General features: G+C 48.8%; 1 protein-coding gene across 3 annotated transcripts in view; it reads right to left on the bottom strand.

Moving 5' to 3' along the window:
- Window positions 1–15,465, bottom strand: part of LOC144797647 (protein S100-A16-like) — a 119,068-nt gene that overhangs the window by 15,233 nt on the left and 88,370 nt on the right. For all 3 annotated transcript variants that reach the window (XM_078668350.1, XM_078668352.1, XM_078668351.1), the window contains one exon: window positions 7,683–7,850. In XM_078668350.1, the coding sequence (XP_078524476.1) occupies window positions 7,683–7,850 (168 nt within the window). The remainder of the gene's footprint in view (window positions 1–7,682; window positions 7,851–15,465) is intronic.

A 15,465-nucleotide genomic window follows, 5' to 3' on the forward strand; every position in this document is an offset into this window, starting at 1 on the left:
GCCAAGTCTTTGGGCCTCTCAGTGACTACACGTCCTTCTGCCTTACGCCCCTTTCATGGCTACGGAAGGAGTTACAGCCACACCAGCCACAGGACCATGCACGTTCAACAACCTCGTGAGGCTGTGGGCACGGCTCGTTCCAGCTAGAGGTCGAGTCAGTCCACCCTGCCCTCACACCGCAACCTGACCCTCCAAACTTTCCTAGTCCGGCATTTCAAGATCATGAGTGGCCAGTTGGTGGCAGGATTAGACATCACCCCAACCATGGCAGAACAACACCTGGAACAGGTGGGTCCTCCAAATAGTCCGAAAGGGCTACTCCCTTCCCTTCGATACTATTTGCTTCAGGAGGAACCATGACTCTCTTGCCCATTGGAGTCATAGAGAGGGTTCCAGTGCCAGAAGTAGGCTGTGGTTGTTATTACCGCTACTTTCTGGTGCCCAAAAAGGAAAATGGTTTGCGCCCTATCCTAGACCAAAAAGGAAAAGTTAAAGATGCTCGTTCTTGCTCAGGTCTTGTCTGCCCTGGACCCTGGCGACTGGATGGTATTGTTGGATTTGCAGGATGCCTATTTTCACATTCCTATCCTGCCTGTCCATCGGCGCTACCTACAGTTTACAATAAGCCACAAGCACTTTCAGTTCACCGTGCTCCCCTTTGGCCTTACCAGCACCCCTTGGGTGTTCACCAAGATGATGGCGGTGGTCGCAGCTCTTCTGCGCAGATCAGGGGTGCCAGTATTCCCCTATCTCGACGACTGGCTGTTGAAGGCGAATTCCACCTCCAGATTACGGGGAGCCTCCTGCATTCTCTGGGGTTTACTATCAATGTCCCAAAGTCACACCTGACTCCCTCTCACATGTTCCATTTCATCAGAGCTCTTCTGGGCACCGTTCAGTTTCGGGCCTATCCTCCTGAACAGGGAGTCCATGATATTCAGACTATGATACCAATGTTTCAGCATCTATCCTGGATTTCAGTATGAATGACACTGAGGCTGCTGGGCCTCAAGCCCTCCTGCATCCTGCTAGTGACACATGCCAGGTGGCATATGTGGGCTCTGCAGTGGGACTTGAAGTTTCAGTGGGAGCAGAATCAGGGGAATCTGTCAGACATGGTCCAGATGTTGGAGAGAACTACATGGGACCTGCAGTGGTGGCTAACCAACCACGATTGGGTCAGAGGCAGACCCCTTTCTCTTCCCCAACCAGACCACCCAGTAGTGACAGATGCATCATTCCTGGGATGGGGCGGCCATCTGACTGAGGTGGAGATCTGAGGGCTCTGGTCTCCAGTGGAAACAGGACCCCCACATCAACCTGCTGGAGCTCCGAGCAATTTGTTTGGCATTAAATGCCTTCCTTCCTTCCATCAAGGGGAAGCTACTGCAGGTGTTCACAGACAACACCACCGCCATGTGGTACTGCCACATACAGGGCGGGGTGGGGACGTGCACCCTTTGTCCAGATGCCCTGCGTCTCTGACTTGCTCGAACAGCAGGGCATATCACTGGTGGTTCAACACCTGGCAGGTTTGCTGAACGCCAGGGCAGACAAACTCAGCCACCAATGCCTAGCGGATCACGAATGGCGTCTGCACTGGAGGTGGCACAAGTTCTCTTTCAGCAGTAGGGAGAATCTTGGTTGGATCTGTTTGGCTCCACCGAGAACGCGAGATGTCAGCAGTTTTGGCGCTGAAGTTTCCAAGGCGGCTCTATCTAGGATCGGTTTTCATTTTGAGTGAAGTTCAGGTCTCCTATAAGCCTTTCTGCAAATACCGCTGCCCCTTTGGGAGGATCGTCTGTCACCCGAACCTGTCAACTATATGTCTTCTTGCGTGGAGATTGAGCGGCGGCAGTTGATAGCATTCAACCTTCCTCCCGAAGAACGTGTTACTTACCTTTGGTAACAAAGTGTCTGGTAGAGACACAGTCTAGCCACAGATTCCTTGACTTAGAATATCCCCAGGCGTCGGACTGAATCCAGAAAGCTTTTTCCCTAGCAGTACCTCTGCACGCCGGGGGGCGGCGTCGCCTGGCTCCATCCTGACGTCGCCCACTGAAGTGACGTCAATGGAGCCATATAACACCCCTTCGGCGTGCGGACGTCAGTTTTCTGCAGTGAAACTTGTCCGCGCCACAACGCGGAGCCGCTACAAAAGCAGTGAGAGTATAGGAACAAACAAAAACCGTTGAAACAACAATGATAAGAAACCATCCCATGTTGAAAAGTACTCAACGCTTGGAGGGACCGAAGGGAGCGAACAAGCCCCTGCCCCAATAAAAATTCCACCAAGCAAAGAACCGTGTCCCCCTAAAGAGGCAACGGCGGTGGAAAAGAATGACATGGCAATCAAGGGACAGAACGCAGCCACAGGATGGAACTGTACGACAAAGTCTGTGAGCAAGAATGAGGGGGGTACAGGACTGAAAATTCATGACTTATGGCTGACCAGAATGAAACAACCACATAGAAGAGGTACCACACCCCCACAATGACCTATGCCCTGAGCATAGTGCAATAGAAGGACAACCAAAGCGCCTGCAGCAGAGACAAGGAGACCCCAAAGACATGGGGAGACAGAGGAGGGTAGAACGAGGGTTAGAAAACATGATAAACTCCATGCCGGAAGAGCCCGGATGGAGAAGGAGCGAAAAGCACAAAAACTAGACACCCAAACAAGAATGGGTGGAAAGCTAACCTGCCTAAGCAGAATGACACACCCTGCCCCGGAGGTGGGTGAACTAATGCACCCCATAGGAAGACCATGGCCACCTGAAAGGAGGCAATGTGGTAGAGCCCTACCTGGAAAGGTCCTCGCAGAACGGGAAGGATGGGCGGGCGTTAAGGAATCTGCGGATAGACTGTGTCTCTACCAGATACATTGTTACCGAAGGTAAGTAGCTTGTTCATCTGATAGAGACATCTAGCCGTAGATTCCTTAACATAGAATAGATACCACAGCTATACCCCATGGAAGGAGGGCCTGCGACCGAACCCCACCATGTTCCCGAAGGAAGCAGACCGTCAAGAACGTTGACGGAAACAAGGAGGGGTCCGCAATGCAAGCGCAGCTGACACCAGACCCATCAGGTTCAGCATTACCAGCATAGCTGACAACAGACCCTGAAGGGCAGGGTGGAGCATGAGCAAGGGAAGCAAGGTACCACAAGTCATCAGAGGACAACACGAGTCCACTGTGGGCCAGACAGGGATGAAACAAGGGCACAGGACCAGAAAAGTCAGTACACAATGACAGAATGCCACAGATACCGAAGAAAAGATGGGAACTGAATAGAGGACCCCAGGGTCCGAAAGAGACAAGAGTCCAGCGAAGGAATGCCAACAATGGCATGTCAGGGCAGAGGGCATAATGCCGAAACACAAAACAATGACTACCAGGAGGGTCATAGATGGAAATGACAAGAATGCACAAAAACAGGTATTGTGTACCTTGACAACCACTCCCCACAAATGAGAGCCCAATGAAGCGTAACAACAACAACATGTGCGAACCGACCGAGAAGACGGCACAGCACCAGGTAGCCAACCAGGCAATCGTATCCCTGGAAATAATGACCAAGGACGACCTGCAAGCAGAACATGCCCCTGAGGGAGAGAAAGGAGAACAGAGATAGAAATAAATGGGGGACCTTGAACAATCCTCCGGATCCACGCCTACCCCCTCGTGGGCGAACACAGCACACCGAAATGTCGGAAAAGACCAACTCCCTGCGACACAGCGGTAATACTGACTATCACACGAAGAAGAAGTGGTCAGTAACATGCAGACATAGAAAGTTTGAAAAAGGGACATACGTATACAGGATGAAATCAGAGAGCATCCGAAGAATCTGTTAAAACTCGTAGCAGCTGCCAGGAAAAGAACACCTGAGCCGTGTACGACAATGCCAGTCGGGAGCCCCTCCAAGGGAAACCAGGAACACAACGCAAAACGGAACAAAGGTCTGTTCTGGTAAAATGTATCACTCATAGGCTTACCCCCAACAGAGTGTGCCCAAGGTTTTCCAAACACTAGGGAATAAGGCCACAGCAAGAGAGCGCATGCAAGACAATGGCTCAAGGAACCCAACGGGTCCCCTATGATAACACATACACAAGTGGTAACAGAAAGAACTGATCCGGAACAGAGCGCCCACAGGGACATGTAGCCACGCCCAGGACCGCCGACTGCGCTCAGGGTAGAAAGAAGGTAGAAAAGGAGCCAAAGCAAGGCAGGGGGAACGAGAAAAACCCTCTGGGGCGAAACAGAAATGGCACAGCCCCAACAAGACACCAAAACCAACTGCGTCCACAGATGCCTGAGAATGCCACGGAACAACCGCAAGCAGCGATACAGAAAGCACCAGGAGAGGGCCACGTCAGTCCGTGGGACTCAACCAAGGGTACATTTCACCACAGCAGGAAGCATATAACAAGGGGAGATACAGCATAGTCCACTGGAAAAAAAAAACCTGGGGGGGGGCTGATAATAGCAAGAGAGCTCCACAGGAGCCTACAAAACTTTCTGGCAAGGAAAAGTTACACAATAGCCAACAAATACCCCACCTAGGGTACGTCACATCCCTATAAAAGCAAGGGTCACCTCTTGAGACAAGCTCATAGACAGAGGTCAAAAGAAACACATTAACAGCTGCCTAGCTGCAGTAAAGTAAGGGAAAAAACCTCTGGCTGAACAGCCATACAATCGTTCTGGGACAAACCTTCTGGACACAAGGACAGAAACAGAAAATCTGTGACAACACAGTCACACGAAAACATAGATCCACCATAGTGGACTAACACCCAGGAAGAGAGACGCTGACCGATTCGGCATGGTCATCAATCAAATGGGCCCCATCAAAGGACAGAGATCTGAATCGCTACCGAACATTTTCGGGGAAACTGCCATCGCGTAGCCAAGCATGGCGACGCAGGGCAACGGAGCTAGCCATAGAGCAACCCACTGTGTCAGTGGTGTCCATGGCTGACCGGATGGTAAACTGCGCCATGCCGCAGCCATCTCGAACCAGCTGGATCACGTCAGCACGAGGGCCCTCCGGCAAGGAGGGAAGGAGTAGCTCAGCAGAGTCCCAAAGGGCAGAAGTAGCCCGAGAAACACACAGATCGTATTGAGGGAACGAGGGCCGGAACTGGTGAACGCAAAAACATTGCGGCCACACAACTCCAACCACCTAGACTCCTGAGTGGGAGGAAGCAAAGGTGGAGGAGAGGAAAGATGCTCAGCCTGAAATACCAGTCCATGAGCCCTAGGATGAAGGGACAAACAGGCAGAGTCATCCGGAGCCGGTGAGTGGAGATGCTTCACAGCACAAGCCATGGAGTCACTAGATGAGGGTCTGGCCCAAGTCCCCAAAGGACATCATATAATGACCTGCCAAAAGGTAAAAGAGGCTGCACATCCACCGAGCCCTGGTGGAGAAAATCCAACAACGGACCCGAAGGCAGGGAGACAGAGTAATGATGCATGAGCATGCATGTGTAAGACATGGGCAGCCCTACCAACTGCCCGCGCAAAGTCAGGGCTATCCTACGTGGCCATCCAACGTGGAGACAGCAAGTCATCCATTGGGGATGGATGCAGGCAAAGCCGTCCGCCCAACGACAGCGGACCTGCAGAGAAATGAGGTGGCCAGTGCCCTGTAGGAATCTGCGCCGGGGCGCATGGGAACACCTGTGTGGGCGTTGAGCTCACTGGGGTCACGTCCTCCAACAGAGGGACAACTGGAGACCGAACCGGCGCCGACCGATGTCAGAACGGCGTCGGGTCTGCGCCGATGGTTTCCAAAGAGGGCTGGACCACCCAGTGTTGGACCTGCGGAGTCTTGGCCTCCACCAAGGCCGGAGCTGGCAGGGAGGAACGAAGTCGACTTGGAGGCGAACTCCGCGCAACAGCCACATCCAGCGACGACGTAGGGAGCCCCGCAGGACTGTGCGAGGACGCGTCAGGAGGGCTTGACGTTAGAGTGGGATGCCCATCCAGGCCATGTCCTGACGTTGCAACGACTCAGGAACCGGAGTCAAGGCACTCGATCAGCACCAAGGGCGAACCCGCCGGCGAATCCCCGACCAGAGTCCCTACCCCCAGTGTGGGGTCCAAAGGCACTCCAGGGAGAGGGGTGACCCAAAAATGGCCTGGAGAACCCTAGAATGGGCTTCCATCTGGGTCCGAGTCGCCCCAGCACCAGGAAACGGTGGATAGGCGGGGTTTGACTCCTGAGGGCTCGCGTTCGGTGAAGACCAGGAGCGGTGGCCCCCAGCGCCCTGCTTGTGCGATGTTGACGACCTCCGTGACTTCTTCCGGTGCTAACCTGAGGCAGGCAAACGACGTCCACAGGAACAACTCCGGGATCTGTCCCGAGGAGAGACCTCAGCGTGGGATGAAGAACTGGGCCTTTTGGAGCCGTCCACTGGGGACGGCAGCCGGCGCCGCGAGGGCTCCGACCGGGACATCTGGGCAGACAACAGTTTCATCCGTCATTCCCGCAGGGACTTCGGCTTCAGTCGCTGGCAGGCGTCGCACTCAGCGGAGTCGTGGTGCTCCCCCAAGCACCACATACAGATCTTGTGTGGATCCGTCACCGACATCTGCCGCGAGCAGGACGCACACGATTTGAAGCCCGCAGGCATCGGCACACTATTCCAGACGCGAAAGGCGTTGTGATGGCCTGAAAACAGACCAGAGGAATTGCTTAACTCCGGATATGCGTTGGGATGCGGAAAAGAAGAAAACTAACCTCAGCACGCCGAGGGGGGTCTTATATGGCTCCATTGACGTCACTTCTGTGGACGACGTCAGGACGGAGCCAGGCGACGCCACCCCCCGGCGTGCAGAGGTACTGCTGGGGAAAAAGGTTTCCGGATCCTGACGCCTGGGGATATTCCAAGTTAAGGAATCTGCGGCAAGATGTCTCTAGCAGATACGTTTTTTTTTAGGTTTCTTCGAGGTCAAATGTATCTGAAAAAAACGTATTGATAGGTAGAACCCTTTTAAGATAGGACTGTCCATATAATGTTTATGACCTGACCAGGTCTCACCTACTTCACCGGAATTTCAATAAGTAAATTATACCTACTCATTCAAAAAAGTTTGCTAATCAGGCTCTTTGGGTCTAGATCCATAAGCTACCCAAAAACCTCTCAAATGGAAAAAATACTTATCCGTGTATTCATCTGCACATTGTTCCATCTTTCTCAGCTTACACATTCCCATTTTTTCTGCCCATGTCGTGCTACTAAGCTCACGTGTTTCTTCAGACTGTTCATTGTGAAGGCCTATTGATAGCATGGCACCATTTTTAGTCATCCAGAGGGCAGGAATAACAGTAACCAGAGCTGTAGGTAGGAGCCAGAACCGGTGCGACAGGACAAAAAACAGTAAGTAGCTCTTCTCACTACCTCCAGTACTTCTTGATGTGTTTGCATGCTGACACACAAAAACACCACTACTCTTGTATCCCCTCCGCTATTTCCCTCTCCGGCCTAGGAGTTATTTGATCAACAGGGCATAGAGTATTAATAACATGCTTGCTCTAGTTTCCAGCCTCTTGCTCAGTGGAGCCTGGGCCCTACTCTGTGGACAGTATGCTGCCACACATGGTTTAGCACTGGGAACCGGAGGAAGGACAGAGAGCGCAAGATTGGGAAAAATAAGCCTTTACCTTGATGCAGTTCAAGAAATCTGCCTGCAACATTGTCTTTAACTCTTCTGTGGAGACGGTCTTCGGGTCTCCCTGCACCGTTGAATGTTCATAGAAATACCGTACAATGGTATTGATGCTTCGTTCGACATCGGTCATTTGATCAACCTGAGCATTTGATGGTTTAACCTAGTAAAGAAGAGGAGAGCAAAGGAGAAGGCGATCAGTAGATGTTTCGTGGACTCCACTCAACTACACACTGTAATTGGAGAACACATCTAGGAATAGGCTTCCATGAAGAGAAGGGATGGCTTCAACTATCACAAGCAACAGAGGGCTGTGGCTGAGTTGATTACGTGTCTGTTTGATATATTTTTGATTCTGTCCTGTTGGCCTCTCACAAAATCTCCCAATTTCCTAACAGTGGAATATATCTTTGCTTTCTGGTACCAACACTTTCGGTATTAGCAATTATTCCAATCCTGCAAACAGTACAAGGATCATTCACTGCTAATTTCGATATCAAATTTGCAAAAAATCATTCGCACATATATTTTACAGCACACAAATGCTTCTGCTAGAGATTAATTTTGCAAAACAATTTATCGTTGGATAGAATTTTACCCAAAAAGTAGCTCTTGTTTTTTCTCTCACCAAATCTACTTTTGTGGGATTTTTACCCGCTATCCTTTAGTAACAATTTTTCAACATTGCGGATTTAGCAGTTTTAACAAACCATTATAGACCTGGGAATAGCCAATTTAGCAGATTCAGCACCGTTTTCAGTTAGAGTAGAGCCCTAAGGCCGGAGTATAAAGCTATTTGCACAACTACGTGAAACATGGCTGTTAATAGCACAATTTCTAGGTAAACATTTTAGTTTCTGATGCACAGAATCGGAATTATAGGATATTGCCAGTGCCAAATTAGGATTTGCTTAATCAGAAATTCTACCAGTACGAGCAGATTAGCTCGAAAGGAAAGGCAGTTCTACCATAGCCAGATGTGTTAACGTTTCAAGGTGGCTCCACCTGCAAACATTGCTATTCACACACAGGCTGTCGCTGTTCTATAAAGTTTTGGAGGTATTTTCCTACCCAGAAAATATTTAGGGATTTACTCCCATCAAATGTAGGAAGACAGTTTTAGAGAGGATGTGGGAAGGGAACACACCTGAAATTGATGGGGTTGTAGGGCAAGTGGTTGCAGCATGGGAAAATGTTTTCCCACAGACAAACAACTAAGAAATGTCTACAATTCATTTTGTTTGCATGAACAATAGAACATCAGTATATTTTAATTTGTGTAGATGCATGTGAGCATTCCTGCAAATAAGCAAGAGCTGCAGATTCCAAGGGGCACTCTGTGACAAATCAATGCATACATGCCAATAGATCCGATTCAGGTGGGAGACTCCCAAGTTTTGGCATCATTTTGGCTGTCTTCCACCTGAAATAATATCTCCTTCAATAGAAGGCAATGGGAAAAACACATTCTCACGATTTTAATTTTAAATCACTCTCTTGCCTCTTCTAAAATGTTGTCATGGATGTCTATGGAAGTCAAAACTGTACTCAAATTGCAGGCATAAGCCTGAGTAAGTGTTGTTTTCATGCTGACTTAGCCCAACGCAAGACAGTGCTGGCACATTGAAAACATTTTCCAAAACTGTTTTGAAACAATAACTACAGGTGGCCCAAAACCAAGCAACAAGGCTGCCCCCAAGCCTAATTCTGCTGGATCACCTAACACTGGCTTTGTAGTCAGTGTACTGCCCCCCAGTAGAGCAGAACGCAAACTTTAAAATATTATGATTGTCCAGCGAGCACAAAAGGTGCGGTCACAAGTTTCCAACCAGACTGGCACAGGACAATAAGCCAATCCAAAACATGAGGTTCATGGCAAATAGTAAATAACAGTGGACATCATTCCGCTGACCATGGTTTTTGGCAGACCTTGGGAGCTATGAATCAAAAACAGCTTTGTTGCACGATGAAGACTCCTCAAGTCAAGGCTCCTTCCCAGAAGCTCTCAAGACTGGACAAATGATTCCAATCCTAAATAAATCTACATTAGACCTTGATGACTGTGAACTACCAGCCCATAATAACCTGCTCTCCATCGGCAATCTCATAAAAAATGCACTCTGTTCTTAACATCAAGATCACATCAATGCCAACCATCTCCTGTAGTACTACAAATGTATGTGTCAACATTTAAAAGCTACCTAACAAATCGCAGACAAGGACCTTCTGACTGTAGATGAAGACCCTGCAGTTGGATATTGGAGGACCTCTCAGCCGACTTCAACACCATTGACCACCCTACTGTCATCCACACCCAGCAATCTTGAATGGGATTCACTCGCAATGTGCTTCACTGGTTTCCTTCCCTTTCCAATGGACATCATTATCATCCCAGGTCTCAAGCAGTCCCCATCACCTGTGGAGTCCCCCAAGGTTATTTCTGACATGTTACGATTCCATCTGTACGCCTGTTATGTTATGTTATGTTATGTTAAAAGGTCTTATACCGCGCACGTACACCAGACGGTTTCTTGGCGCTCATGACAAACACAACGGGCAAGGGTAAGTGGTTACTCAAAGGCAGCTTTAAAAAGGAACGTTTTTAATGACTTACGAAAGAACTCATAGGAGGGGCAGTGACGAAAAGGGACAGGGAGAGAATTCCAAAAGGAAGGGCCTAGAAAGGAAAAGCGCATACCACCATGTTTCTTGCGATGGTTGTGGGGAATACACAGGAGATTGTCGGCGGAGGAACGCAAGTGGCGAGTTGGTAAATACCGCCTTAACTTAACTTGGAGGAAATAAAGGCGGGCGCCCGATTGTGGAGAGCTTTGAAGATGGTGCAGCCGAGTTTAAAGGTGCACCGTTTAGCCACTGGAAGCCAGTGGAGGCTCCTCAGCAAAGGTGAAACATGCTGGTGTTTGGGCTGGTGGAACACCAAACGGGCAGCCTGATTCTGGATCATTTGGAGTCTCTGGAGCTGGTAGCCAGGAATCCCCACATATAAGATATTTGCAAAGTCAACCCTGGAGATGACTAGGGCCAAGATGACTAGAATGAGTGCCTCTCTGGTGAGAAATCGACAGATCTTGCGGATCCTGCGCAGATGGAAGAAGCAGGATGATGTTACTGCCGAGATCTGCGGTTTCATAGAGAGATCACCAGAGATGACAACTCCGAGGCTTTTCACAGAGCTGACAGGGCAAGGAGGGGCGCCAAGAGAGGAGGGCCAAAAATTGTCATCCCACGGATTGGTCGGTCCACCCACCAGGACGAGTTCCGTCTTGGATGGGTTTAACTTGAGCTGGCTGTGGGCCATCCAGTCAGAGATATGTAACATGGTGGTTTGAAAATTGGTGCGGGAAGAGGGAGAAGTGTCCAAAGGAAAAATCAGCTGCAGATCGTCTGCATAGTTATAGATAGTGGCAGTGGAATGACGAAGAGAGACCATTAGGGGTTGCATATATAAATTAAAGAGAAGAGGGGATAGAGCCGAACCCTGAGGGACACCGCAAGAAAGGGAGGACGGAGAAGCAGAAAAGATAGAAAGGTGGACTGCTTGAGAGCGACCGTCAAGAAAGGAACGGACCCAGTCAAGAGCCACGCCCTGAATGCCGGCATTAGTGACACGGTCGATCAATATAGTGTGATCGACCGCCTCTGGAAGATGCAGTACATGGACCAACTGCAGCCTGTAAATCACACTAGAACTCACCCAAAAGTCCTATTATGACTCCGGACTGCATGCTATTTCAATCCTAGACCCGCAGAAAATCTACATTTGTTTTCATGAACTGCACAATCCCCAAGTGAATTGCCAAGTATTCAGGCGGACACAGCAACCACTATGCAATGCTTTCAATAGAACGGTTACTGCGCTACAGTGGACTCTCTCAAAGCACAGGTGAGAGAATGTAATTAAACACACACCGAGGCTAGTCGTGTGCTGCCCAATCATACCAATCCACGCCGGGCTTGCTGCTGCCTAGAACTGGGAGGCACCATTCCCTAAAACTCTTTGTCAATGCAATGGCGTTTAAAACTCTGTGTAGTAGAACTCTTGTTGCCTGTCTGCTGACCAATATTCGGCTTATCCTGTTCTGGTCCAGCTTCCTGCAGATTTCCCTGTGCCCTGCAATGCATTTTGCTTTACTGTTTTTTTTTCCTTTTGTCTCAAGTAAGAAGCAGCCTCAGGGTTGAGCCCTCTCTAATGTGCTCCTAATTTGTTCTTTCTCTTCTACCATTCCCCTTTGCTTCCTGTCCCATATGCATGCTCCTGACTGAGTTGTTCTTTTCAGTCCCCTTGTTTTATTTGACATAGACAATGAGTTTCCCTATCAGTCTAGGAAAGTTCCGAGTCTTAACGGTGTATAAACCTTATGGTAATCTAGTGTATTTGAATAGTTGTTGGTTCCTTTCCCTACTTGTACATGTTAAGGTTGCCTTGCCTTCTCTGTCCTCTTCTTCTCCTTTACATTGTTTTTTTAAAAATATTTTTATTTGCATTTTGTTCAGAACTCAACAGTACAGTCATGCAATTAGCAACATTCATCCCTCTACACCCAGTCCCGCCTCCACACAATCGCAATTTGTTGTGACGAGTCATATCATATAAGTGCAAATTAAATCTGTTCGATGAACATGCATCTCCCAACTTCCCTTCCCGGTCCCTCCCGCCGCCACCCGTGTGAACCTGCAGACTGATAAGGGGTTCAATATCCTTTACATTGTTTGTGCCTGGTCTTCATGTCATTGCCAGCTCCTCTGCATTACTACGCCAAATCTCTGCTTTGTAATCCCCTCCTTTCAAGTCACTTGGACTCAATGTGGATGCCAACCACACTCTCAAGGAACACAATGCCAAGAAAACAGGATGACCTGACACCAGCTCGCTACTATAGAAACTGACACCAGTCCTATCAGAAAAAGACTTCAGAACTTCTCTTCCAACCCACTGTACTCTTGCATCTGGATGGTGGAAATCTTCTTCCCCATGGTCTCCTAGACTCCATGCCCCAGGGGACATGCTTCATGCTGTAGTCTCTCATCCAGTTCCTGAAGAAATATGATCAGATCACCCTACCTGGGTGGAATTCAACTGGGTCCCTTGCAACCCATCACCATCTTCATAAGCCACTGCATCATTTTCAAAGCCATCTCAACCAGCACCCTCCTCCACCCCCACCCCCAATCCTGTCTGGCTACCAGCACATCATCCCTGGTGACTCTCAGCACACCAGCAGGCTGGACACCATCAGAGTGAAGACTGAAGTGTAAAAAATAAAAAACAAGGAAAAAGTCCTTTTCTGTCGAAGGCTCCACTTCAGAAAACAGTTAAAGACTTACTGTGAGTGCCTAGGCCAGAGGTCTTCAAACTTTTTGATGCCAGGACCCCCTTGTAAAACCTTTTTAGGCGTAAGGACCCCCTTCCGACAAAAGATTTTAGAAACTGGTACTCCTCATCATCAACAACTATCTACAACCATAAATGCGCCTGTTAGACCTCATCACATCCATCCATCCATCCATCCATCATTCATCCATCCTTCACCCATCCACCCTTTCATCCTTCCTTCCATCCATACATCCATCATCCATCCATCCTTTCATCCTTCCATCCATGCATCCATCCTTTACCTATCCACCCGTCCATCCATCCACCCATTATTCATCCACCCGCCTTTTCACACATCCATCCATCATTCATCCATGCAACCTTTTATCCATCCATACATCCATCCACCCTTTCATCCTTCCATCCATACATCCATCCTTTACCTATCCACCCGTCCATCCATCCACCCACCTTTTCACACATCCATCCATCATTCATCCATGCAACCTTTTATCCATCCTTCATCCATCCACCCTTTTATCCATCCTTCATCCATCCACCCTTTCATCCTTCCATCCATACATCATTCATCCATCCTTTCATTATTCCATCCATATATCCATCCACCCTTTCATCCATACATCCATCCTTCATCCATCCACCCTTTCATCCATCCATCCATCCTCCATCCACCTTTTCACACATCCATCCATCCTTCATCCATCCATCCACCCTTTCATCTTTACATCCATCCACTCAGCTTTACATCCATCCACTCATCATTCATCCATCCACTCATCATTCATCCATCCACTCATCATTCATCCACCCACCTTTTCACACATCCATCCTTTCATCCTTACATCCATCCATCCTTCCTTCATCCTTCCTTGCTTCCATCCATACATCCATCTACCCTTTCATCCTTCCATCCATCCTTCATCCATCCACCCTTTCATCCATCCACCCTTTCATCCATCCATCCATCCTCAATCCACCTTTTCACACATCCATCCATCCTTTCATCCTTCCATATATCCTTCATTCCATCCATACATCCATCCACCCACCCTTTCATCCTTCAATCCTTACATACATTCATCCTTCATCCATCCACCCTTTCATCCATCCATCCACCCACCATTCATCCCCCACCTTTTCACACATCCATCCATGCAACCTTTTATCCATCCATCCTTCATCCATCCACCCTTTCATCCATCCATTCATCCTCCACCCACCCACCTTTTCACACATCTATCCATATGTATATATATATATATATACATACATACATACATACATACATACATACACATGTACACACACACACACATGTATGCATGTGAACAACCCGAATTACAGAGTGCGGGCAGCTAATGTGCGTGTTTATTTAACACTTTTTTATGCACAAAATGCATCTTCCTGTCTAAAGCTACAAACATCATCAAATGCCAGTTTTGAATTCCGAACACAATTGCTGAAATTTCGCATAATTGTGCAAAGGAAGTTAAGCAGACTTTGAACACCCCCAGTTATAATGCGGAGAGGCTTGCAAAAGGACCACACATGTTTCACTCACCCCTTTTGCAGGTAATGTCATGCAACAGACAATCCAAAGGATGATTGAAAGGTTTTCTCCATGTCTGTTTGTTTCAAACGAGTGTTGTCATTCTCACACAGAAATCCCAATTATCATGCGGGCGGGGGGGGGGGGGGCAAAAAATCACGGACAGCGGAGTGCTGGCAGGGGGAGGGTGGTGCGAAATCCATCCAAGGACAGCAGAATGCGCCGCAGGGGTGTGCGAAAATGCACAGACAACGGAGTGCGAGGGGGGGGGGTGGGACCCAGGAGAGGTGGCAGAAAGCAGGCGAGACCAGCAGCCACCATTCCACTGGCACACTAAGATATCTACAGGTTAAACTAGCGCTATATAAAACGTTACAAATTAAAATAAACTCCACAGCGAAGTCCATTGAACTCAAAGGGCTATAGCCTCCTCCCCCAGCCCCCCCAGCTCGTGTATGTGAGCCCTGCTGAAACAGCCTCAGGGACATATACAAAGGCACACCAGAGTACTTCACAGGTCATCAAAAGACCTTTACTTGTTAATGAGGCTTTAATGTTTTTCACACCTTGGTGTGAATAAGGCCTCCGCCGTGAGCACTCTCAATCAGCCCGACGCCAGGAACTGCACTCTGACAGAATCGGCGACCCCCTTCCCAGGACTCCTCGACCCCCCTGGGGGTCGCGCCCCACAGATTGAAGACCTCTGGCCTAGGCCAAAATAGCAAAACCTAAACCAACTCCATCTTGCCTAAGTCACATCAGCACATTGCTGCAGCACTAACGCATTGGTACAAAACGGGGTGGTGATGGACGGAGCATCTGAACCAATCAAACACTCACACCCAGTCAACAGATCTGGGTTTAATCCATCAC

The sequence above is a fragment of the Lissotriton helveticus genome, chromosome 12, assembly GCF_964261635.1.
Source record: "Lissotriton helveticus chromosome 12, aLisHel1.1, whole genome shotgun sequence".
NCBI lineage: Eukaryota > Metazoa > Chordata > Amphibia > Caudata > Salamandridae > Lissotriton > Lissotriton helveticus.